The 25,675-nt window shown below is 56.9% G+C and overlaps 3 protein-coding genes across 5 annotated transcripts; 1 reads left to right on the forward strand and 2 right to left on the reverse strand.

The window, feature by feature from the left end:
• Positions 1-339: 339 nt before the first annotated feature.
• PERM1 (PPARGC1 and ESRR induced regulator, muscle 1) lies at positions 340-4,250 on the reverse strand. The gene is made up of 4 exons (XM_054721128.1): positions 3,249-4,250; positions 1,829-2,834; positions 1,116-1,241; positions 340-886 (listed from the first exon to the last, which is right to left on the reverse strand). Exons 1-4 carry the CDS (start codon positions 4,248-4,250, stop codon positions 801-803), a joined length of 2,220 nt encoding a protein of 739 aa, XP_054577103.1. The 3' UTR covers positions 340-800.
• A 12,907-nt stretch (positions 4,251-17,157) lies between these two features.
• HES4 (hes family bHLH transcription factor 4) lies at positions 17,158-18,296 on the reverse strand. The gene is made up of 4 exons (XM_008151681.3): positions 18,065-18,296; positions 17,883-17,978; positions 17,700-17,787; positions 17,158-17,619 (listed from the first exon to the last, which is right to left on the reverse strand). Exons 1-4 carry the CDS (start codon positions 18,170-18,172, stop codon positions 17,234-17,236), a joined length of 678 nt encoding a protein of 225 aa, XP_008149903.1. The 5' UTR covers positions 18,173-18,296; the 3' UTR covers positions 17,158-17,233.
• Positions 18,297-18,500: 204 nt separating this feature from the next.
• On the forward strand, positions 18,501-25,241 carry ISG15 (ISG15 ubiquitin like modifier). Of its 3 annotated transcripts, none has more exons than XM_054720797.1 (3): positions 18,501-18,946; positions 24,029-24,269; positions 24,686-25,241. In XM_054720797.1, the coding sequence occupies exons 2-3, from the start codon at positions 24,267-24,269 to the stop codon at positions 25,178-25,180; spliced, it is 498 nt and encodes a 165-aa protein (XP_054576772.1). In that variant the 5' UTR covers positions 18,501-18,946; positions 24,029-24,266; the 3' UTR covers positions 25,181-25,241. The 3 variants fall into 3 exon arrangements, with proteins under 3 accessions (XP_054576772.1, XP_054576773.1, XP_054576774.1); XM_054720798.1 differs by having other exon boundaries at positions 24,049-24,269; XM_054720799.1 differs by lacking the exon at positions 18,501-18,946 and adding an exon at positions 18,957-18,998 and having other exon boundaries at positions 24,049-24,269.
• Positions 25,242-25,675: the final 434 nt, after the last annotated feature.

The following is a 25,675-nucleotide window of genomic DNA, read 5'->3' on the forward strand; positions in this document are numbered from 1 at the left end:
GCTGGATGCCCTTCCAGCACCCAGCTGGCCCCTGCCCACCCTTCTGCCCTCTCTCTGGCTCCTCTCAGCCCCGGGACAAGCCCAGTGTCCCATTTCTCAGCCTGACACCATGAAACTCTGCTTGGAACCTCGTCCAGGGCTCTCCCAAGGAGGGGCTCCAGGCTCTGCCCTGCAGACCTCTACCCCACAGGGGCCACTGGGGTTACCTTCCTGCAGCCCCTCCAGGTACCTGCTCCTTATCTCGGGCAGCAGCCAGGAGACCTTGGCCACAAGCCCTTGGGTTCAGGGTTCAAACAGGCCAAGGAGGCCCTGCCAGCCCCACCCCGCCCCTGCCCAGTCTCCAGGTACTTGGACACCCTCTGATTTCCTGCTCCATCCCACCACTCACCCTCTAACTTGATAACCAGACCAAATACAAAGGCCCAGTTCCATTTGATTTTGGAGAAACCACAAGTAATTTCTTAGTATAAGCAGTCTCACATACTGCCTGTCTGAACTTCCAGCTTTACTGGACACCCTGCTTTATTTGCTAATCTGGCCACCTTCCTAACCAGTTCCCTGCTGCACCCCAGCCACCCAACCTTCCCAGTCTCCCCTCCCAGGTGCGGGCACAGCCTGGGCTTCGGCCACTGGCCTGAGCCTCGGGTGGAGTCCAAAAAAGCCAGGACCAAGGACACTGGCTCCTTCTAGATGCTGCCGTGGAACACAAAGGTCAAAGGGCAAGGCCAGAGGGCAGCACCTCGGCCTGAGCACCTGTGGCCATTTCCTGGTCCTGCGTCTTCCTGGGCTGAGTCTGGCTCCTAGGGGCTGGGGCTTCGGCGTCCCCGCCTCACCTGCCGACGGAAGTAGCGGATGGCAGAGATGGTGCCGATGTTGGCCAGCAGGACTGCAAGGGAAGCAGGAGCTGCCTGGGTGCCGGCTCCCGGCCTGGTCACCACTTGCACCTGCACGGCCGGCCTCAAAGGGTGAGAGGAAGCCAGTGGGGTGAGCAGTGGGTCAGCAACGAGAGGAGCAAGGTCAGGGAAGAAATTTGTGTCCCCCAAGCACCCTGACCCCTGCTGGCCCCTCCACTTGACTTCTGGGCACCAGCCCCACTCCCCCCAGGGCCCCCAAACCTGTTTTCCAGGCGTCTGGGGTGTGCAGATCTGAGGTTCTCACAGCCCAGGTGGCAAAGGCTACAAACACCAGGCACATGTCCTTCTGGCTGAAGGTAAACGAGGTGAGAGGACCCCAGGGCTCCCCTAGGAAAGGAAAGCACATTCTGAGCTCCAGCTGCTCCCCTTAGATACGTCTGTCCCGAGACATGTCTGTCTGGAGACACGTCTGTCCTGCACATGTCTGTCTGGAGACACGTCTGTCCTGGACATGTCCGAGTCACATCTTCCCGTGATGCCTCTGTCCCAAGACACAGGCAGTGTGTGGACAGTTGAGTCAAGTCAACTTGGGCCAGTTGCCTCTGGGCACCACTTCCTGGTTCCTAAACTACCTTCCCGAAGGAATGTGAGACCAAGTCCACTGAGTGCCCACTGCCCAGTGCCTGCCCTGCCGGAGGCCAGGGGCAAGGATGTCAAGTCATCTGGGCCTGAACTCAGGGTGACGGTCGGTACACAGCCAAACCCTTGAATGACCTGGGTTGCCCCACCTGGACTGTGTCCTGGGATGGCCAAGAACTGCTCCTTCCTTCCAAGATCCTCCTTGAGGCCTCCCCCTGGCCCAGACCAACCTCCTGGCATGCCCCCTCCCACCCCCGCCTTGGCCTCCTGGCTGACATCCCTGGACAGTGTGTTCCCAGGACCTGGACAGGCCATGGGGCCCACGAGACACGCACCTGCTTGCCTGAGCACCAGGTCGAGCTGCTCTGTGGCCTCTGGGCTGGGCTCCAGTGCAGGGCCAGGCTGCACCCCCTGGGGCCCCGGCGTGGGGGCCTCCCGGGCCTGCAGCTGGAGGAGGGCAGCCGGCTCCAGCACGTCCTCCAGCCCGTCCTCCCCAAGGAAGTGTTCATAGGCCTCGGGGAAGGAGATGGGCATGGGGTCTCCGGGCAGAGGGGCTGGCACAGGCTTGGCCTCTGGGGTTGGGGCCGGGGAGTGGCCCCCCTGGGGCCCAGACCTCTTGGCTCGGCTGTCCCGGAAGAAGAACTCACACACTTCTGGCCACTGCATTTGGGCCTCGCCATCCTCTGCCTCCTCCTCAGCCTCTTCATCCACCTCCTCGATGGTGTCACAAAAAAAGAACTCGTAGGCCTCAGGGACGGTCACGGCAAAACAGCTCTTATACCCAGGCCCGCCCGAAGCAAAGGCGGCAGGGGGGGGCAGGTGCTTCAGGATCCGAGGCTGGGGAAGCCTGGGCCCAACCGCCACTGCGTCCCAAGCTCCAGGCCCCCCGCGGCCCCCTGAGGCCGTCCTGGGGGCTGAGGGCCAGGCTGTCGCTGGTGAGAGCGGGCGCGTGGCCTCTTCTGACCCCGGCTCCTCGGGGCTGGGCTCAGACACAGAGAACCGCACTTTCTTCTTCTTGCCTGGGACAGGTCCTGGGGGGGGCTCCCCCGAGGGGTGTCCAAGGGCACCTGCGGAGGACTCCCCTCTGGGCTTCTCTTGGCGCCCTCCTGAAGACACCACAGAGCCCAAATCCAACTTGGCCTGTGGGGCGCCCTTGGCCTCCATCGTGTCAGGCCCGGCCTGGGGAATGGAGGCCAGGGTGGGTGCACCCACATCAGACTCCGCCTTCGAGGCAGGTGCGGATGAGTCCACCTGCGGCTTGACCTTTCTGCCCGGTGGGGTCAGGGCCACATCCAGTCTAGGCTCGCAGGCGGGTGTAGACGGAGCCGTGTCAGGATGAGGCTTGGAGGCGGGTGTAGACGGAGCCGTGTCAGGATGAGGCTTGGAGGCGGGTGTAGATGGAGCCATGTCAGGATGAGGTTCGCAGGTGGGTGTAGACGGAATTGTGTCAGGATGATGCTTGGAGGCGGGTGTAGACGTCGCCGTGTCAGGATGAGGCTTGGAGGCGGGTGTAGACGGAACTGTGTCAGGATGAGGTTCACAGGTGGGTGTAGATGGAGTTGTGTCAGGATGAGGCTTGGAGGCGGGTGTAGATGGAGCCGTGTCAGGATGAGGCTTGGAGGCGGGTGTAGACGGAGCTGTGTCAGGATGAGGCTTGGAGGCGGGTTTAGACAGAGCTGTGTCAGGATGAGGTTCGCAGGTGGGTGTAGACGGAGCCGTGTCAGGATGAGGCTTGGAGGCGGGTGTAGACGGAACTGTGTCAGGATGAGGCTCACAGGTGGGTGTAGACGGAGTTGTATCAGGATGAGGCTTGGAGGCGGGTGTAGACAGAGCTGGGTCTGACTTAGCCATTGAGAAATCTGGACCAGGCTCTGGGGCAGGTGTGGCCACAGCGTGTGGCCCAGCTCCGGGGGTCATGCTGAGTGGGTCCGTACCTTGCTCAGTCGTGAGGACAGGTGTAGACAGATCCAGTCCCGGCCAGGCCACCTGCTCAGGGGCCCCTGCAGACTCCAGGCCCCGCTCATCCTGCCCGGCTCCTGCAGTCAGCTCGGCTGGCCCAGCTGAGGGGCCCTTCCCCCTGGACCCAGCTGGGCTTCGGCCCTCCTTGGGCCTGGCCTCAGCGAGCAGCGGGGAGCCCAGCGGGGTTGTGGGAGCAGAGCCCGCGGCACTCGAGCGCCCACCCCCCTTGGCACCCGCAGTGCGCCTCTTCTTTCGGCTGGGGCTTCGGGGTGGGGCTCCAGGGCTGCTGGGGGGCCTCTGGGGCAGAGGGCTGCGGCCTGGGGACTCAGGGCTTGGAGGAGGCTCACCAGGGGGTCGAGGGGCAGGGTCCCGGGGGGCTGGCCCCTGCAGAAGCCTCTGCATCTCGTCTTTGGAAGGCACTGGCCCTTGGAGGGGCACGCTCTGGCCGGGAGAGGCGGCGCCCGAGCTGAGGGACGGCCGGGGTTCTGACCGTGCTGACGTGCTGGGCATCTGCTGACCGGCCCCCAGGGCCAGGGCGGGCTCCTGCCAAGACCTGCTGACCAGCTGCTTCGTGGCCGCCCGGTCCTCCTCCTCGAAGCCAGGCCAGCCACTCCCCCCGAGCAGGGGCCGAGGCCCGGGGGGACTGCTGCCGCTGCTGTCCCCTTGGTCAATGTCACTGGACAGCAGCTCGTCCCCAGAGGCCAGGCTGGCCTGCAGGAGGCCACACTCCTCAGCGGTGGCTGAGAACTCAGCCCAGTCCTGGTCACTCAGCTGGACACTGTACTGGAAGTTCTCCATTTCGGTCAGCAGGGCGCGTGAGCAGCAGAGCCGGGGTCTTCACCCCTGCCCGCCCGCCAGCACCCCTCCGCCCTGGCTCAGCACTGGGCTGGCATCTCCGTCCTGAAGGCCAGCAGAGCAGGGTGCAGACGGCAGCTGGCTGCTTCCTCCAGGTCCAAATAGCTACAGCCCCACCGTCCCTGTTTCCAAATTGACCCCCTGTGGCAACTCTACGATATGTGGTCACATTCCTTCCACCAAACGCGCTCTGGATCGGTGAGGGGCACGAAGAAGTAGGATCCTCGGGCGTGGATTTTCAACCCCAGAAGTGGCTTTCCTTCACATCTCCAAGCATCTCCTGCTCAGCTGGGTCGGCCTTACCCTCCAACTTTCCTCTGGACAGGCCGACCTGGCTGTGGGGAGCCCTGGCCTGTCCCAGCATGCCCCAGGTGGCATTTGGCCATGGGGGCGGGGCCACAATATCCAGCAGGTGACCAGGCTTGGGTGATGATGACCTTCCACTAGCCTTGGCTGGGACAGGCTGCTGGGCTTCCTCTGAGCGCACGCTGGTCACGCCGGTGCTGGCCAGAGGGCACGCGGGTCCCTAGGAAGAGCCTAGGGAGGAGGCCCAAGAACAGAAAGGAGCTCCTGCCCCCCTCGGTCATCCTTAGGGTCTGTGTCCCCGACCCAGACGTGCCCCCTCCCCTTGCCCCGTCTCAGTGACCCAAGGCGACCCTGGCTGGAGAGTCTCCAACCCCTCAACCCCTGTGGGCTGCCCTTCTGTCTCTGAGATGGAGATGCCTGGACTCCAGGCACCGAGGCAGCTTCCTGACCCTGAACTTCGCCCTCCTCTCTAACTCTGGGGAAGGTCCCTGGGGGCTATCTACCTCGGGGACCCCTCAGGGCGGGAATGAGGGGCTGCTGGTGTCATACCTGAGACCCTGCAGCAGCCAAGCAGCAGCGCTGGGCGTCCAAGCTGCCTATCCATGGCCTGGTGCTGGCTTGCCATGCAGCCCCACCCCCACAGCCAAAAATACCCATCCCAGGGTCACATGTCTCCTGCCAGCCAGCAGGGCCCAGGCCACAAATAGATGGCATTTGAGGGGCCTCCAGCTACGTGAGGGACACCTTCCTGGTCAGGTCGGACTCTGGCCAGAGAATGCTGACCAGCAATCACCACGTGGCCTCCTTTGCCTGGCTGAGGGCGGCTCCTTCTTCTTAAAGGGACCCCTCTGCTGGGAGACCTTGCTCCGCCCCCCATTCCCCCACCCTCTGCCCCCGCAAGGCCAGTCCAGGACCTCTGAGTCTTAGGGCTTTGTCCTAATGCCTGTGGGGAATGGAGGGATTAGAGTGACACGGTGAGAAATGATGGATTCCAGAATGTTCCTCCAGGTCCTCTGGAGGTGATCCGTGCAGACCCCTCCCTGGCAGCACTGCCCATCCTGCTGGGAATGTGGGGGATGTGTGGAGTTGTTGAAGGCTCCCAGTGGAGGGCACCCCAAATGGGCATGGCCCCTGGGCCCCTGGAGAGGTCAGGAAGGAAAAGGGGGTCACTCCTACCAGCATCTCCCCACGTAGGCTCCTGGGAATGGGACCCCAAACAGGGGTGCAGGAAAGGGCATCAGATGCTACCACCCCAGGTGAACCAGTCCCCAGGAGGGGGGCAGGGTGACATGCCTCTGACATGGCTGGCGAGCAGCAGCTCCTGCCAGGACTCCCCTGAGCACTTTGCCAAACACTGTCCACCCTGAGGGACACCTTCCTGGTCGGGTCAGGGGTGCCAGGAGGACCCTCTTTCACAGTAGAGTTGGGTGCGGCACAGAGAGGGTGAGCCACACAGCCAGCGAGTGGCAGAGTTGGGTCCCGAAGCCCCTGCTGTGGCCTGGACTCCCGGCCATCCTGGGCTTGGGGCTGTGCTGCCTTTCTCTGGGCAGGTCACGGTGATGCATCGGCCTCCCCGCTGGGAGCACAGGAGGGAGCGGTGGTGTAGACAGCACATGGGCACACAGGGAAGTAAGACCATTCCCGACAGCCCCGCGTCATGGGAGGAAGCGAGAGCCGGGGACGAAAATCCTGTGAGAGGCTGAGGGACGAGCCCGGGGGCGGGGACAGCGGGGACAGCGGGGCCGAGCTTCGAGGGTGACAGTGGAGGCATCGCAAGGATGCGCCAGGATGGGCATTGAGTGTCGGCAAATGATTCCGCGTGACAGGTGTTCAGGAAGCGCTCCAGGGAACAAATGGCGAGCGAGCGCAAGGCATGGCCACTGCCAGACGCCACACAAGAAGGCTGTGTGCTCCTGGGCAGGTGAGCCTGGCCGGGGAAGGTCACCCTCCGAGCCTTTCCACGTCTGCACTCCTGTGTCTCCTTGGGGCTCCTTCCTAGTCATGCAGAGCTCTGCACCAGGTCCAGGCGTGGGATTTCGCACACCAATGTCAGTGCAGCCTGACGCTGTCTGCCTGCCATAGAGCCTCAGATCCCGGCTGGAGGGCTCTGTCCCACAAGGCTGCCCCCTTGGACTCCAGGCCCCCGGACATCTGTCTGACTTGGCACAAATCAGAGGTTCCCATGGCTGCTGCCCCTTGGATTGGGCTCCTCAGCTGGAGTGCCTCACAGAACTCAGGGAAACATCCGCATTTGCCAGCTGATTATGAATAGATGGGACAATGGACACAGATGATCACGGGATGCAAGCGATGCGCTGGGCGTGGCACGTGGAAGGGGCGGGGCTTCTGTGTCCTGGGTGCCACCAACCGGCAGCTGCCCTTCCCACTCACTCCAGCCCACCTGGCAGGGTCCTGCGCAGACTGTCTACCCGGGGTCGGTCATTCACTCTGGGTTCAGCCCTGTCCCCTCTCATGGGAATGCAGGGCTTGGTTTCTCTGGGGACCAGGCCTCACCCAGGAGCCCAGCAGAGCTGCTCAAGGGACGAGATACTGCTGGTGCTCCTGCCATCCAGGACATGACAAGGGTTTCAGGAGCTCGGTGCCAGGAACCGGGGCAGAGACCAATCTGTACAAATTGTGTCATCTCATGGTCATTTCCTTCCCTATTCCACGGTCACTGTCACGCTGGAGCTGGGGACTGGGGGCTGTGCCGTCAGTGCCCGCCAGGCGCTCACCCCGCAGCATATCCTGGGCTGGGGCTTGGGTTGTTTCCATTCGCAGCTAATAGTCAACAGCGATGTGGTGACCAGTCAGGAACATCCTTTTGGCAAACGTGTGTCCATGGTTTTGTAGAGTGCGTGGGTCAGAGGGCGCGGTGGGCCTGCCCAGCTGTCCTCCTGGGTGGTCCTGCATTCACCAGGGGCTAGACAGTCTGGGATGGTGTGCCCGCGCCTGCCGACCTCCAGGCTCACACCTCCTCGATAACAGTAAGGCTACTGGCCATTCAAATCATCTCCTCAGGGCTCTTGCCGCTTTTCTAGGCCTTTTCCTTACTCATTTGTGGGAGCTTTCACACACTTTGGATATGCATCTTATTAAATGTTTGCACTTTGATTATCTCTCTCTCTGTCTCACTTTTTCAGTCTCTTCACGGTGCCTTTGGATGAACAGAAATTTTTTTTTATTTTATTTTGGATGAACAGCAACTTAAATGGATAAAATTCAAATTTTAGCACAGTCCAAGTTGTCAACAGTTTCCTTGGTGGTGATCACTTTCCTGTTCCCTTGAGTTCCCTGCCTGCCCCAAAGCCTTGCAGGTGTGGGGAAGGTGACTTGTTCCCTTTGTAAAGCCTCACTACCCTACCTCTCCCATCAGACCTGCGACCCAGCTGGTGCTGACGTCCCCCCAGGATGGTGGGTGATGAGGTGTCCTGTCACTTTTTGTTTCTTGTGGACACCCAGGGCCGGGTCTTGCTCTGTGGCACACACGTATGTGGACCTGCATGTCCAGGCAAACACGGGTTCCCACCAGGGGAGGGCTCTTTGACAACCGCCCTGGCGGCCCTGGAAGAAGAGAATACAGGGTCATAGGAGGCAGGGAGGCTGGCTCCGAGGCTCTGGGGAGTGCGGTGGGCGAGGTTGGAGGCCATGCAAGGAGGAGAAGGCCTTTTGAAAACCAGCTGTTGCTGGAGTTAATTATCACCCCATTCGGGGACCTGCTTGGCCCCGGGGAGGTCTGGCCGCAAGGAAAACAGGAGAGCTCTACAGCAGGTCATTGGGACATTGACCCAGCTCCTCCGTGGAGGCCTTGTCTCTGCGGAGACCAGCACCTGGGCAGGAGGGAGCGATTCTGTGGATGGAACGCACCTCCACAGTGGGAAGCAGGTGGTGAACGGCAGCCTGCGCTACCCCTGGCGGCCACCAGAGGACACAAGACCCCCACGGGAAGCCAGCAGAGCGCTGCGGGGTGGAGGGGGGCGGGAGGAGGGCCTGGACACTTCTTGGGGTGCCACGCCCCCTTTTGAAGGTTTGTAGCCACTGTGAAACTGTAAATACCCCAAAACAAGAGCCAACTTTCAACGAGCAGCTATTCCATGCCGGGCACTCTTAAATGCTTTCCACAGATTACGGGCTTTTTACTTTAAAAATTGTAATCATTTTAATGAGGTATAATATATACACCACAAACTTCACATATTTAAAGTGTAAAATTCGCTGCGTTTTGGCAGGTATACACCCAGGAAGCCCTCACCTCAATCCAGAGAGTGGAGTGCCCATCATCCCTGAAAGTTCCTCTCCCTTGGAACCGCCTCCCGGTCCTGCTCCCCTGGGACACGGTAGCTTAGAATTTTATGCAAATGAGTCAGGCCGTTTGTTCCCAGTAGACATGTCTGGTGTCTGTCACTCGGCATAATTATTTTGAGATTCATCCACACCAGTGTGTATATCAATAGGTCTTTTTAAAATTATTAATGTGGAGTGTTCTGTTGTTGGCTACACAGTTGGTATTTCCGTTCACCCGCTGATGGACCTCTGGGTTATCTCTGGTTTGGGACTAGTCTATATAAAGCTGTGTCTGGGTCTTGTGTAGACGTGGGCTTCCATTTCTCTTGGGTAAATACGTAAGGTGGGGTCACAGGACAAGAATACCCTTAACTTTCTAAGAAAGTGCTAGACTGTCTTCCAGCATGATTAGTTGTCACTCCCAGCAACAGTGTGTGAGGCACCGCCTCGCCGACAGGCGTGGCCAGTCTTCTTCCGTCATCAATACACATCCAGGTGCCTCACTGTGGCTTTAACCTGAACTTCCTTGATGACTAGTGATGCCGAGCACCCCTTCATGTTTAGTTTTGTTTCTGCCATAATCTTCTGTGCAATGACTCAGATCTCTTGCCCATTTTCTTAATTGGGTGAGTTCTTTTCTTATTGTTGACTCCTGAGAGATCTTTGAATCTTCATCAGATGTGTGATTTGCAAATGTTTTCTGCTACTCTATGGCTTATCTTTTCATTTTCTTAACAATATCTCTTGAGGAGCAGAAGTTAAAAAAAATTTATCGGGGCCCCAGCCAGCATGGCTCAATGGTTGAGCATCAACCTATGAACCAGGAGGTCGACCCAGGTTGCGGGCTTGATCCCCAGCAACCTGGGGTGTGCAGGAGACAGCTGATTGATGATTCTCTCTCATCACTGATGTTTCTAACTCTCTCTCCCGTCCTCTATGAAATCAATAAAAATATATATTGTTAAATTTATCCATTTTTCTTCCATGGATTGTTTTTAGTTTTTTTGTTTTTTGGTGTCGTATCTAGGAAATCATTGCCTAACCAAAGGTCACAAAAATGTTTTAAGCTTTCTCCAGAAAGTTTTATAGTTTTGGGTTTTGCATTCAGAACTATGATTTGTTTTGAGTTAATCTGTGCCTATGGTGTGAGGCATGGTTCCAGGTGATTTTACTTGCATATAGATGTCCAGTTGTTCCTGGTCCAATGATTGAAAACACTCCTCGTTCTCCAGGGAATTACCTTTGCACCTTTGTTGATGATCAACCAACTGCATAGGGAGGGGTGGGTCTACTTACAGAGTTCTAAGGGATAGTTTTCACTTTTAGTACTTTAAAGATGTTCCACCGTCTCCTCACATGCATTTTTCCAATAAGAAATCTGCCGTCATTTTATCTTTGTTCCTCTGTGTATAGTGCCTCTTTTTTCTCTAGCAGCTCTTAGAACTTTCTCTCTATGGCTATTTTTGTAGGGAGGGGGTCATCAGGTTTATCAATACATGATTCACACATCATACAACCCATCTATTTAAAGTAAATGGTTTTTAGTTGTGCAGCCATTATTATAATCAAATTTAGAACATTTCCATCACTCCACAAGAGGCCCCACCCACCCCCATTCCCTTCAACCTCCCCCCAGCTCCAGGAAACCACTGATCTAGTTTCTGTCAATTCGCATGTTCTAAACACGCCAGGTAAAAGGGATCACACAATATGTGGTCTTTCGTGACGGGTTTCTTTCACTGAGCATAGTATTCTCGAGGTTCATCCATGTTGTATGTAGCATGTTTCAGTACTTCATACCTTTTTATTGTCAAATAACACTCATTTGCATGGCTATACACACTTATTTATCCATTCAGTTTGTCAGTTGACAGACATTTGGATTATTTTGACTTCTTGGCTATTATGAATAACTAGTGGCCCAATGCACAAATTCATGCACATTGACAGGAAATTAATTAGAAGAAATATTTTAATATTGCTATTTGTCCTTTCTCTATAATAGAAGTATCAAGAGATGAAAGAAAATTAGTAAAATGTACATGAAAACAATATATAAATTGATTAATAAAATCCAATAACAACATAACAACAAATATTTTCCATGAAAATTTTACTGTCAGAATCTTCGTTCATCATTAATTTTTTAAAAATATGTCAGGTATTCTGGAAAATTTATATCATTTGGACAAACTTTGCCTTTGCTACAACATCAAGTAAATTTTCCATCAGATGGTTTTCCATCGGAGAAATTTAGGGATAGGCACAATTGACATGTAACAGTCATTCCACCACAACTGTGTTCGAGGTAAATTGCATCTTCATTTACCTCATTTTCGCTATGAAGGCAGTTCCTACCAGTATGGATAGTACTTGTCAATGACTGTTCTTCAGACATACTCTGTCGACGACGTCGCTTTCTTTCAGCTTCAGAGGTATGTTGTGCCAATAGTTGGTCTTCAGATACATTCTGTCGATGACACTGGCTTCTTTCAGTTTCAGAGGTCCATTGTAGCAACAGTTGGCCTTCAGACATATTCTGTTGACAATTTCGGCTTCAGGATGTCAACAAAAACGTGACATCATTACCCAGTGCCCACAGACACCATTTGCAGGCTGGGCTGGGCTCTGGGCCGCATTTTGCACCATGGCAGCGTCGGCGGCGATTTGGTGGGCTGTTGCTCCGGGGTGGTGGTGGGGCCTGTGTGCCACTTGGGGGGAGCTGAGTGTTGCTTTGTCAGTGCCAGGTCCTTGGTGCCGTTTCTCTGTGTGCGTCACAGCAACTCCTGCATTGAGTGTCTGCCCCCTGGTGGTCAGTGCATGTCATAGTGACAGTCATTCCGCTGTTAGGTCGATCTGCATATTAGGCTTTTATTATATACTAGAGGCCCGGTGCACGAAATTCATGCACGGGGGGTGGTGTGTGTCCCTCAGCCCAGCCTGCACCCTCTCCAATCTGGGATCCCTCCAGGGATGTCCGACTGCCCATTTAGGCCTGATCCTACCACAATCCAGGACTGCTGGCTCCCAACTGCTCACCTGCCTGCCTTCCTGATTGCCCCTAACCACTTCTGCCTGCCAGCCTGATCACCCCCTAACCACTCCCCTGCCAGCCTGATTGATGCCTAACTGCTCCCCTGCCAGCCTGTTTGCCCCTAACTGCCCTCCCCTGCAGGCCTGGTCACCCCTAACTGTCCTCCCCTGCAGGCCTGGTCCCCCCTAACTGCCCTCTCCTGCAGGCCTGGTCCCCCCAACTGCCCTCCCCTGCAGTCCTGATCCTCCCCAACTGCTTTCCCCTGCAGGCCTGGGTCTCCACCCCCCCCCCAACTGCCCTTCCCTGCAGGCCTGGTCACCCCCAACTTTCCTCCTCTACTGGCCTGGTCACCCCTAACTGCCCTCCCCTGCCAGCCATCTTGTGGCGGCCATCTTTTGTCCACATGGGGGCAGCCATCTTTGACCATATGGGTGCAGCTATCTTGTGTGTTGGAGTGACAGTCAATTTGCATATTACTCTTTTATTAGATAGGAGGATACTGCACATGCTTTTCTGTGGACATTTGTTTTCATTTCTTGTAGGTCCAGGCCCAGGAATGGAATTGCTGGGGCACATGGTAATCCTACAGTTAATCTTTTGAAGAACTTCCAGACTTTTTCTAAAGTGGCTGCACCTAACCCATGGACACAGACAGTAGGGTGGTGAAGGCCTGGGGTGGGGTGGGGGCAGGCTGGAGGAGGTGGGGGGGAGGGGGAAGGGACATATATAATACTTTCAACAATAAAGATTTATTTTAAAAAATTAAGTGGCTGCACCATTTTACTTAAAAATTTATTTATTTTTATTGATTTCAGAAAGGAAGGGAGAGGGAGAGAAACATCAATGATGAGAATCATCTATCAGCTGCCTCCTGCATGCCCCACACTGGGGACCGAGCCCACAACCCAGGCATGTGCCCAGACCAGGAATCAAACCATGACCTCCTGGTTCATAGTTGATGCTCAACCACTGAGCCACGCTGGTCAGGCCCATTTTACATTCTTACCAAAAACATATAAACGTTTCAATTTCTCCACAAGCTCCTAACATTTATTACTGTCTCTTTAATTATAGCAATCTTAGTGTGAAGCGGCATCTCTTTGTGGTTTGGATTTAAATTTCCCTGATGGCCAATGATGCTGAGCACCTTTTCATGCGCTTATTGTCTATTCAGATTCTTCATGCATTTTTAAAGTTGGATTTTTAATCTTTTTTTATTATTGAGTTGAGTTATTTATATATTCTAAAGACAAGTCCCTTGTCAATGTTTTGCAAATATTGTCACCCATTCTGTGTCTTTTTGCTTGTTTGCTAATGTCCTTTGAAGTACAAAGCATTTTAATTTGTATGAAGTCCACTTTGAATATATATTTTAAGGATAGTTTGATTTTTAGAGAGAGGGAGAAGAGAGAAACATCAATGTGAGAGCACAACATTGATTGGCTGCCTCCTGCATGCCCCCTACTTGGGATCCAGCCCGCAACCCAGGCATGTGCCCTGACCGGGAATCGAACCAGCAACCGCTCGGTGCATGGGATGACACCCAAGATCATGAAGATTTGCTCCTGGTCCCCATAGAACAGCCTGGCCAAGGTCTGTGTAACACTTTCCTGACCTGGGTTGGCAAGGAGAGCCCACGTCCAGGGTGCTGAAGTGCCTGGGGCCTTGAAAGACAGTAAGAGGGTCAGGAGTTGGGAGTGCTCAGGCTGGAGCCAGCCAGCCCCTGGGCAGGGATTTTTGGCTCAGACTGTGGCCAGCACAGAAGTTGGGGGGTGGGCATGGGAGCCAGGAGAAGACAATGGTGCCTCCCCACACTTGGGGCTGCTGGGCCCTTCCCCTCACTGTGCTGGGACAAGGCAAGGAGGGATGCTGGGGGAGCCCCACCCCCAGGGTAAGGATGGGAGGGCTGGAGGTAGGAAGCTATTGCTGCTCAGGTATCTGCACCTCCCTTACTGTGAGGGCAGGGGGTGATGTGGGCCAAGCACAGGGCTTCAAGCTTCCAGCACTGACTATTCTGCTGAGCCAGCACCCCCGCGCAGATATCAGTATCCCTCAGTCGAAGCAAGCCCAAAGCCACCAGGTGGCCAGGTGAGTGTCAGGGTCAGGTGGGCACCAGGAGGTGACACTTTTGAGGTGGCAGCCGCCAGGCGCTTTTTGGTAACCCTGGCTACCAGGCTGCAGAAGGGTCATTGTGGCCTGGGCATGTTTGTGGCTGTGCTGTCCTTATTTGAAGCCTGGGGCCTGTGCACCCTCAACCCCTGCTCCAATCGAAGATGCTCCACCAGTTACTGCCACAGAAATGCCCCGACCCTGCCTGGATGCCACAGGGGTGGCATGAGCTGTGGCTGCTCAGCACCCACATGGCAGGGGCTGCACCCACCATTGGGGCTCACTGGGAACCTGCTTCCAGATCAAAGTCAGGCCAAGCCCCACTGCTCGTCAGCTCAGCTGCAGGGCTGTATCTATTCCCACTGCCACTCCAGTCCTCCCCCACAGTCCCATCCTTGCAAGGGCTCAGCAGGGGTCATCCCTGGGTGGCCGTGGGCATATGTGTTTATTGCCATCGTTATTTATATTTATCTTAGATTTTATATAAAATTTCTTGTTATTTAGCGTAACCGATTAACCTAAAACTTGGTAGCTTGAAACAACCAGCATTCATTCTCCATTCAGTGTCTGAAGGCCAGGAGTCCAGGAGCGGCTCCGGGGTTCTGGCTCAGGGACTCCAGGAGCAGCCCTGACTGTTGCTGCAACTGGGGCTTGTCTGAGGGCCAGACGGTGCCAGAGGACCTGCTACTGAGCCGACTGTCATGGCGGTGACCACAGGTCTCAAGGCCTTCTTCATAGCAAAGCACAGCTGGTCTCCCCAGAGTGAACATTGTCAGACAGACAGAGAGCAGGCAGCACTTGCAACCTTATCTTGAAGAGACAGTCCATCACTTCTGTGGGAGCTGAATACCAGGAGGGGGTCTGGGGGCCTCGGGGAGACTGCAAGCCCAGGGCCGATTCTTTGCCCAACAAGGGTGCATCCCAGGAGGGGTGTACCCCCAGGACTCCAGGGAGCAGAGATGGACAACCCAGCCCAGCTTTGGGGGGCAAGTGTCCCCATGGAGGGGAGGAAGTTGCTGGTGCCTGGGGAGAATCGGGCACCACAGTGGGGGCTGCCCCAGCCTGTCCCCCATGGCAAATTTCCTGGACTGGTTCTTCCTCCTGAGCTCATACCTATGATTTGCTGTCATTGTCTGGTCCCCAAGCCCTGGCCCTACAGGCAGACAGACATAGGCAAAGGGACTGACAGGCTCCAACACCCAGAGCAGGCGGATCGGCTGACAACGCACATTAACTCAGCAAACATTTATTGACCCATGGCCCTTGCAGGAACCAGCTGGAAGGAGGCCAAAGACACTGGAGAACAAGACACTGCCTGCCACGGAGGGAAGTGACTAAGCACATACCTGCCCCCAGGAGGGAGTTCTGGTCCCTCCCTGCCCCTCCACAGGCCAGGCCTGAGAAGGTGTTTCATCACTACTTAGCAGGAAGTGGCTGCAAGACGAAATCCAAGATAAAAATAGCTGGTGGGGGGTGAGGGGATCAGGGAATGACCCAGATCCCATCAGAGGCCAGGGGAGATGCAGGAAGTTGAGGGGAAGAGACCCCAGTGGGGACAGCACTCCATGGTTTGGGCTCCAGCTCCCACCACAGGGTTGGCCCCAGCTCTCCACTGGCCTGGGCAGTTGTCCAGGCTGGCGGTGGGGAGGGGAGTGCTTCCTTCCACAGCTGGAGTCTAGGGTGCTGTTCCAGAGAGCCAGCTGCCCTCATTGCCGGAAAGGGACAGCCTGAGGAGGGCCTGGGACAGCCCCTTGGTGCTGCCCTCTGCCCAGGCCCTCACCGTGGGGCTGCCTCAGCTCAGTCTGCTTCTCAGACCTCCCTAACTGAACTAGAATGACGACCCTCCCCAAACCTCCTGGCTCCAGATTTCATGCAAATTAATCGATTAGGTCAGTGTGGACTGAGTGGTTCCAAGTGTGGGGCTCAGCTCTGAGCAGGCCCTGACTCTTCCCCTACCCACTGAGACTGCACACCCCATACCCCCAGGCCTTCCCCTCCCTGAGCTCCCCTCCCCCAGTACAGACCCCCTGCAACCCTCCTGCTCAGGAGGGCCTCCCAGGCCTACTGAGTGTGTGTGTGTCCACACCGCTGCCACCATCCTAAGCCACTGACCCAGTCCCTGACGCTCAGGGACACGTGCGCAAGGCGCCAGAGAGCAGGGAAGACTGGCCTGGTGGGGACTTGGAGATTCCCCGCCAGGAGGGCAGACGTGGGAGCCTTGAAGGAGGGGCAGGCCAGCCTCAGGCAGAGACTCACCCTCCTCCTCCTGGATAGGCCCTGGCCGCGCAGGCGGCAGGCAGGCAGGAAGGCAACCATCTGAACTGCGGTTGGGAAATGAATCTCGGATCCGCCTCAGGCGCTTCCAGTCCCGGCTGTGCACCTGGGACCACCCCCTCATTGCACCTGGAGCGCAGGCCCGGGCAGTCTCCTGGCCCAGTGTTCAACGCCACCTGGCGTCGCAGTCTTGTATTGCAGCGCTGACACACGCAGATGCTCAGGACGGACGCTTACACAGGATGAACCCCCAGTCCTTTCTCACTGTGGGGGAGGGGGGGTGGTCCCAGGGCAAGGCCAGGCACTCAGCAGGACTGGACTTTGGTGGGAGCGCACCCTCTGAGCCCCGGACTAAGTGCTTGTGCCAGCCTCACTCCAGTTCCCTGCCCGGGGCACTCTGATGCCCTCTCCTGCTGGTCCCCAGTGCTGGGGAGACTGGCCTAGGGCACGGTTCACGGAGGCGGGGACAGACGGTAAACGTGAGAACAAAGCAGGAGGTGGACCAGGCGCCTTAAAAATATTGCCCAGTGACGCTGGACTGGCGCTTCCCAGCAATGGGGTGTATCCTGGAAAACGTGGTGACTGTCGCCTTCTGCCTGAGCCTCCTGCAGGCCTCACACCCCCCTCCCACTTCAAGGTGGATCGCTGGCTCCTGCCCGGGTGCGGGCAAACGCAACGCCTGGGCGGACCCTAGAGGGGGCGCACCAGTCAGGAGGGCGGGGCCCGGGGAAGGGGGCGGAACCCGCACGGAGCTTGGCGGCTCCGCCGCCGCCGCTGAGCGCTGATGCCACACGCGCTACCAGACTAGATCCTTCCCAGAAAAGACAGAAACAAACACAAAACTCTCACTGCAGCCGCTGGAAATAAATATTCCTCGTTACAGTCTCAGCAAAGGCCGCGGCTCTGGATCGGGGCGGCCTCACCGCAGCCAAGGCCTCCAGGGCGCACTGCGGCCCTGCAGCCCCGCCGAGGGGGCGGCGGGGGGCGCACGGGTCAGGCCCTGCAGGAGCAGCGGCGCGAAGGCCGTTTCAGGGCGCAGCGTGGGGAAGGGGCCGTCGAAACCCGGCAGCGGCTGGCGGACCACGTAGACCTCTGGCGTGGGACCTTCCGTAGCGGGGGCCGGGGGCGCCGAGCGGCTCGGGGGACCCAGCTGGCCCAGGCAGGCCGCCAGGTGGCCGAGCAGGCGGGAGCGCACGTCGGCCGGGATGTCCTCGCAGGCGGCCAGGAAGCGGTGCACCTCGGCCAGGCACTCGCTGAAGCCGGCGCGGTACTTGCTCAGGACGGCGGAGTCGGCGCCCAGCGCGGCTGGAGGCAGCGGGGACAGGTGGTGGGTTCGCCGTGGCGGTCCCGCGCATCGCCCCCTCCCTCTCGCCACCGTGTCTCACCTGCCCCTGGCCCGCGCCGAAGGCTCCGCAGGTGCCTCACGGTCATCTCCAGGATGTCCGCCTTCTCCAGCTTCGAGTGGCGGGCGCTCTGGGGGCGGAGCCGGTGTGAGCGGCTGCAGCCAGCAGTGCCCCCGACTCAGGCTCCGCGCCTCGGTCCCTCGATCTCGCTCCGTCCCGACTTACCTCTTTCCTGAGCGCGTCCAGGAGGAGGGTCTTGAGCTGAGCGAGGCTCTCGTTGATTCGCGCTCGGCGCCGCTTCTCCATGACCGGCTTGGAGGACTGCAGGTCGGGCCGTGGGCCGTGGCTGAGTCCCGCGTCCATCCGTCCCCCCATGCGCCTCCCGCCCAGGCCCGACCCGGTCCCACCTTCCGGTGCGCGGCCGCACTCCGGAGTCGGTTGGGGGTTCGGCTGGCGCTGGCGAGCGCGACTGTCCGCGGCGAGGTTCTCGGCTTCCCCGGCGTGTCCGCCGGCATGGTGAGCCCTGCGCCCCGGTGCCGGCGGGCGCGGCGCCCCGAGTCCGGGTCCTACAGGCTCCAGGCCCGCGCGCGGACGCTTCCCGGCTATTTAAGGAAGCGCCCCCCGCGGGTGTGTGAACCCCGCTCCGCTCTCTTTCCCACACTTGCGCCAGCCAATGAGCGGCCGCTCCGCCCTCCCACCCGCCCCGCCGGCCGCTGGGCCACCGCCCCCGGCCGCCCGTGGCAACTGTCCGTCACGCGTCGGCTCCCGGCCCGCCGACCCGCGGGGGACGTAGGGGAGGGAGCTGGGCCTCATCCCGCGCCCGCCTCCGGCCCCGCCTCCGGCCCCGGCGGGAAACCGCCGTGCCGCCCCCTGCGAGCGGCGCTCCGGCAGGAGGCCCCCTGGGCGCCCGGCTGTGGACCCGGGCGGAGTCGCGAGGCCCGCCTTCCCCCGAGCGGGAAGTCTGAAAGGGAAATTCTCGAGGGGAACCGAGTCCGGGGGGCGGACGAACCTCGACCAACACCCCCCTTCCTTCTCCGCCATCCCGGTCCCGCCGGGCCTGGAGCCTCCGCACAGCCGGGCATCGCCCTGCCGCGTCTCAGCCCCCTGGATGCCGCCGCCTGCAGCGCCCACGAATGACCCGTGACACGTGGGCGTGGGAGCCAGCCACTGGGCAGGAGAGAGGGCGCTGGCAAAGGTCATACAGTCAGGGTGGCATCACAGCACAATTAAATGATGGCACACCAGTCAGAGAGGATGACGTCATCAGACAGACCGTAAACCTGTCCCAGGTGAGGCTGGCGAGGTCCCCAGATAATCAGAGATGATTGTCTCAGGGTGAAGGTAGGTGATGACGCGAGCCAATGGGGTGACTCATGGGGCTGGTGATGTCACCCCCTAGGTTTCAGGACATCAGGGTCAGCCCCACCAGCAACGTGGAGGGACAATAGCTAAGGTTTTGTTTATTTTAAAGAGGCAAAGTGAGGGAAACAGGGCTATGCTTACTTTCTTTTCTAAAAATATTGATTTCAGAGAGGAAGAGAGACAGAAATATCAATGATGAGAGAGAATCATGGATCGGCTGCCTCCTGCAGGTCCCACACCTGGGATCGAGCCCGCAACCCAGGGATGACCGGAATGGAAACCCGGGCCCTTCAGTCTGCAGGCGACGCTCTGTCCGCTGAGCACAGCCGGCCAGGGCTGGGCTGGGCCCAATTTCGTGTTTGACGTTGTTTTCATTTTGAATTGTGTGGCAGGAGCGCTACAGTCCTGAGTCCTCGGGGTCTCCGGCCCGTTGCCCACGTTTTCCAAGGCCCACGAGTCGGCCTGGCCTTGGGACTTCTAGCCGGTGGGAGGCCGGCGGACAAACAATCACTGCTCCGCTGTAAGACAGACGGACACGGGGGCGGGGGCTGCTGGGGGAGCGCCGGTGGTCCGGGTCTTCGGGGAAGTAGGCGGCAAGCAAGGCTGCGTGGAGGGCTGGCCGCGGAATCAGAGGGATGGGGAGGGGCCGCGGGGGCTTCCGGCCCCAGAGGGAAGAGGGGCGGCCTCGAGGGGCTTTTCTTTCTTATTTTTTCTTTTTTTTTACAAACAACTTTTTTTTTTAATTGAGGTATATGTGTACATATCTTACCATTGCCCCCCCCCCCCTCGAGGGGCTTTTCTGACCCAGAGAGAGAGCCCACTGTCTGCGCCCAAGGGTCACCTCGCCTGCTGGGAGCCTACCTAGCGGTGGCGTCCACGGGGGCCCTGCCCCAACACGCGCCCGGGACCCATCCGGCCCTGGTGCAAAGCAAAGCCCCGCTCGCCTCCGGGAAGCCTTCGAGTATCCTGGAGCCACGCCGGCCCCTCGGAGGTCAGGCTGGGGCGCCAGGGGTGGGGGGAGGCGCTCAGATCCTCCTTGCCACACACGTGCCTACACGGGTGTGCGGGGTGCGGGCCTCCGGACTGGCCTCAGGCCGAGCTGCCGCTCACCAAGGTGAGGCCGCCCCCACCCCCACCTTCTACTGCCCCAGAGGAGCCAGTGGAGCTAGGCAGGAGGCGCTGGGAAGACGCGGGGACAGACAGATCCGCGGAGGGGACCTGCCCACCCAGGACCTCCTGGCAGCGCTGATGGTTCCACTGCTTGCTCGGACTAGTCCTGCTGGCCAGGAGGTCTCCCAGACCTGGAGCCCCCACTCGGCACCCAGGGGCCACCTGGACCTTCTCCTTTTAGGCGTCTTGGGGAGAAGCTGGGGACCCGCACTTCCTGGGGGGAGAGGGGACGCTGGGACCAGTCTAGGGGGTTCCGGAACACCCCAGCCGCCCACAGAGACCCGATAGGCAGACAGTTCAGACGGAAAAGACTGGCCTGGGAGCCCTGTTCTTGACCTTTCTTTCCCTTGGAGTTGTCAGCTGAGCTCACTCGCCCCGGTACCTGTTTCCTCGCCTGTGCAATAGGTTATCTTTCTATTTTTCCCGGCGTCATTGGGGAGATGACTGAGATCCTACTTTGGAAGCACCGAGAACATAGAACTGGACACATGTCAGCGACAGCTGTTAGTGCCCAGGAGGCAGGCAAGAGAATGGGACAGGTTTTCAGGTCCTCCTGGGGAGACTGAGGCAGGGAGGTGCTGCCTAGACCCTTTCCAGAGAGGGAGGGGTGCCTCCCACCCAGGGTCTCCTCAGGCCTGTGACTTGAAGGAGGTGCAGGAAGTGAGCCGCCTGTATCTTGGGGGGTGGGGTGAGGTGCAGGGGACATTCCAGAAAGAGGGACAGGCAGTGCCAGGAACTGGGGCACGAGCGAGCCAAGTGCCAGAGGAAAGGAGATGAGAAGGAGCCAGAATGGCCAGTGTTCCTGTGTGTGACCAGCTTATCACTCCGGGGGCCATGGGGGGAGGGATAGAAGCAGGACCACTAGGCTGTACCTGCAGTAGCCCAGGTGAGAGGAGATGATGCCCTGGACCAAGTGTGCAGGGGTCAGTGGCGAGGACTGAGAGGTACCTGGGAAGGCGTTTGGTTGCTGCTGTTGTTACATATATGAAGGGCTTCAAAATACAATCTATATATATAAAAGCCTAAGCGACCAAACTACCAAACGACCCGTCAACCAGTTGCTATGAGGCATACTGACCACCAGGGGGCAGACGCTCAATGCAGGAGCTGCCCCTGGTGGTCAGTGCACTCCCACAGCCAACCTCCCAAGGCCCGCCAACCTCCCACAGTCCCCCCCCTTCCTGGATCAGGCCGAGGGACTCCACCTGTGCACGAATTCATGCACCGGGCCTCTAGTCAAGAATATGAAAAGTTACCTATGCTGTTTTAAAGGTTTAAGGAAGTTTAAGTTCGTTTGTAAATAAGCCCCAATATTAACCAAAGGCCCCTTTATAAGAGACTGTTGTGATTTCATAAATAGAATATTAAGGTTTGGGACCAGAACTTAACTATTTTGTGTCCATGTTGTTAGGTACAATCTAATATATTTTTTAATGTACTTTTATTGATTTCAGAGAGGAAGGGAGGGAGAGAGAGAGAGAAACATCAATGATGAGAGAGAATCATTGATCGGCTGTCTCCTGCACATCCCACACTGGGAATCGCGTCTGCAACCCAGCCGTGTGCCCTGACTCACTGGAATGGTGACCTCCTGGTTCATAGGTCAACACTCAACCACTGAGCCCTGCCGGCTGGGCCACATTTATTTCCTTTTAGCTAATATTTGTATGACATGTCTCTTTTCATCCCCTTTTAAATTTCCTGTATCTTTTATATCTCAAATGATTCTTGCCTTCTGTAAACCACATACAATCAGATTATTTTTAATCTTGGTCATTTAGTCCCCCTGATTTCAGCCCTCTGGCCTGTAGCACTGTGAGGGCATACATTTCTGTTGTTTTAAGCCACGGGTTTGTGGTGATTTGAAACATGTGCTCCCACAGGTTCTGTCACGTTGCCTCTGTGGTTTTCAGGTCCTCCTGATGAAAGCAGGAAGACATTAGGTCACATGGGACAAAGGAACTAAAAGTACCCGTATGTCACGTATTAAGAAATCAGCAGGGCATGAGTTGAGGGTTGGGGTGGGGGGGCAATGAGGTGATAAGGACAGATATGTAATACCTTATTCAATAAAGAAAAAAAAGAAAGAAATCAGCAGACATATAAAGCATGTTTAAGAATGGTCATCGGGGGAGGTTGGGACGTTTTAACTCTGTGTATTCTTTTTATTGTTTCAAAAAATGTTTGTGGCTTTCTTTTTTGTTTGTTTTTCCTCTTTGTGGTGTTTTTTTTAAAAAAAATATATATATATAACACCAATATTATTTATGCAAGGAATGGGTCAAGATATAAACTTAAAATAATTTTTAAAGTTTTCAAAAATCATTTTTGTGCATGTTAACAATTTTGGTGCCTTATCAGAGTTTTGGGGGGTGGAGGGGAGGAATGGTCAAGATTTATATTCAGCCCAGCCGGTGTGGCTCAGCGGTTGAATGTCGCCCCAGGAACCAAGTCACTAGTTGATTTTCATCAGGTTGCGGGCTTGATCCCCAGTAGGGGGTGTGCAGGAGGCTGCCGATCAATGATGTTCCTCTCTCATCAATGTTTCTGTTTCTCTATCCCTCTCCCTTCCTCTCTCTCTAAAAATCAATAAAAAACGCATTTAAAGATTCATATTCAAAACATTTTCTTTTTGCCACTCTTTGACTTTTTGTTGTTGTAACCCTCACCAGAGGGTATATTTTTCATTGATTCAAAAGAGAGAGAAATGGAGAGGGAAAGGGGGAGAGAGAGAGAGAAAGGAACAGGGATTGGTTGCCTCCAGTACTCACCCTGACCCAGGATCAAACCCAAAACCTGGGTATGTGCCCTGTCTGGGAGTTGAACCAGACCCTTTGGTGCACAGGATGCTGCTCTGACCAACTGAGACACCAACCAGGGCTGTTTAACTCTTTGAGGAATGCCTGTTTTCCATAGTGGCTGCGCCATTTCACATTCTCATCAGCAATGTATGAAAGTTCCAGTTTCTCTACATCCTCATTAGCACTTGTTCTGTTATTAATTACTAGAGGCCCAATGCACAAAATTCATGCAAGAGTGGGCCTTCCTTCCCCTGGATGGCGGCTGGCGGCACCAGCTTCCCTCTGGCACCCGGGATCTGGGCTTCCCTCGCAGCCCCAGCTTCGCCTGGAAGGATGTCTGGTCTAATTAGCATATTACGCTTTTATTATTATAGATTATTATTATTTATAGTCATGCTAGTGGGTGTGACATATCTCGTTGTGGCTTTAACTAGCATTTCTCTAATGCCCAATGATATTGAGCATATTTTCAAGAGGCTGTGCCCATTTGTATATTTTCTATGGCGATACGCTGTTCAAGTCCTTTGACCAATTTTTAATTGAGTAATATTTTTGTTGTTGAGTTGTAAGGTTTATTTTTATATTATGGATACTAGACCCTTATCTGACATAAGATTTGCAAATATTTTCTCCCATTTTTGTGGGTAGTCTTTTCACTTTCGCAATAATGTCCACGAGTTCATTTTTGTAGAAAATAAAAGATACATCTCTTTCATTAAAAAAAAAAAAAAAAAAAAAATCTGAACAAATATTGGTGACCATCCCTGGGTAGTTTGGGTTGTCACTATTTTGTTATTTCTGAATTAACTGTGACAAGATTTTCCAAGTTTGTTACTTTCGAAAGTTGGTAAATGGAAAGTGAAACTTTCCCATCACCACTTCATGCTATTATGGCTTTTGTTGAAGTGCAGGCCATTGGGGGGGGGGGCGTTGGAATGCACACTCCCGGGGAGGAGGCACACAGGGTGTCCCACCCTGGGCCCCGCAGGCGGGTGGGAAGTCCCTCCAAGGATTCCTTACTGTTCTCCTTGGGCTCAGTTTCCGCCACTGGCTCCCAGGCTCGCCTTTGGGAAACGGAAACTGAAACTGAAGCTGAATCGGTGGCTGGTGAGGCTGCTCCCAGACACGCCCCCTGACGTGTGAGGCTCAGGCTCAGAAAAGGGGTGAGCCGTCAGCGCCTGCCGGAGAAGGAGCTGGAGCTGAGACAGTGAACTCATCATCATCCTCCTCCTCGTCGTCACAGCCTGGGAAGGACCTGGCATCAGAGCCCACAGCCATGGTGAGGCGGGGGACAGGCTGGACAGGTGGGCTGGGCACCAGTCCATTACCCTCTCCCTCCCTGTGTGCCAGGCAAACAGAGCTGCGCCAAGCTCCCAGGTTCCTAAGTGGACACCAGGGCTCCTCCTGACACCAGGGTCTGGGCCTTGGAAGGTGGGTTCTGCCCAGTGGCTGCTTCTAGGTCCCTTGGGGGACATCTTAGCTAGTGAAGCGAGACCAAGTAGATGGTCACGGGAGGCTGGCTGTTCCTCTAGAAATGCCCCCTTGTGCTTCTGTCTCCTGCACTTGAGGTCTCTCCTGGTGGGTGGAGAGGACACAGAGGAGGGAGCAGGGTCCAGGGCCCTAGGAGCTTGCCCTGCGACCAAGGTCTTGCGTGTAGTGGTGCCGGGGTCTCTGAGCTCCGTGTGATGCCCACAGGGTGGCGAGTACCTGAGGGTGAAGATGCTGAGCAAGGAGTTCCGGGTGCCCATGAGGGACTCCATGCTGTTGTCGGAACTGAAGCAGCTGATCACCCAGGAGATCCAAGTGCCCGCCTTCCAGCAGCGCCTGGTGGTCCAGGCAAGCAGTGAAGTGCTGCAGGACGGGGTTCCCCTGGCCCACCAGGGCCTGCGCTCCGGCAGCGAGGTCGTGCTGGTGGTGCAGAGCTGCGACAAGCCCCTGAGCATCCTGGTGAGGAACGAGAGGGGCCACACCAGCGCCTACGAGGTCCTGCTGACGCAGAAGGTGGCCGAACTCAAGCAGCAGGTGGCTGACCGGGAGAGCACGAAGGTCGACCAGTTCTGGCTGAGTTTCCAGGGGAAGCCCCTGGACGATGAGCAGCAGCTGGGGGAGTACGACCTCACACCCCACTGCACTGTGCAGATGAATCTGCGCCTTCGGGGGGGCAAGGAGGGGCCAGGAGGACAGCGCTAAGAGCCACCACCAGCAAGTCCCTGGCCAAGGGGGCCCATAATAAACGTTGATGCAAAGCTAACTGGCTGCCTCTGCCTCTTCCCTCACACCTGCCCTGTCACTCTCGCTTCCGCTGATGAACCCTGGGGGAGAGGTGGAGGAGGAGGAAGGCAAGCAGACCCAGGGTCCCTGGGTGGTCACAGCCCAGAGCCGAGTAGGATCAACCAGTAACAACATTCTCCCACACCCCCACCCTGCAGAGAGACTGGAGGTGCGTTCCCACACCTTCGGGAAATTAACTTCTAGAGAAAGATAAAGGCCTCACTGGCGTCCACCCCTGGCCCAGGTGAAGCATGGTCAGGCCCTGCACAACTGGCCCCACCCAACATCTGGGTCAGCAGACAGCATGGGGGGGGGGGGGAGGCCAGGTCAGGCCCCAAAGGCCACAAGGCGATGGCTCCACTGGGATCAGCACCCCTGGAAGCGGTGAGGGAGGGGAGTCCTAGGGCCTGCCTG

The sequence above is a fragment of the Eptesicus fuscus genome, chromosome 9 (genome assembly GCF_027574615.1).
Source record: "Eptesicus fuscus isolate TK198812 chromosome 9, DD_ASM_mEF_20220401, whole genome shotgun sequence".
NCBI classification, from domain to species: domain Eukaryota; kingdom Metazoa; phylum Chordata; class Mammalia; order Chiroptera; family Vespertilionidae; genus Eptesicus; species Eptesicus fuscus.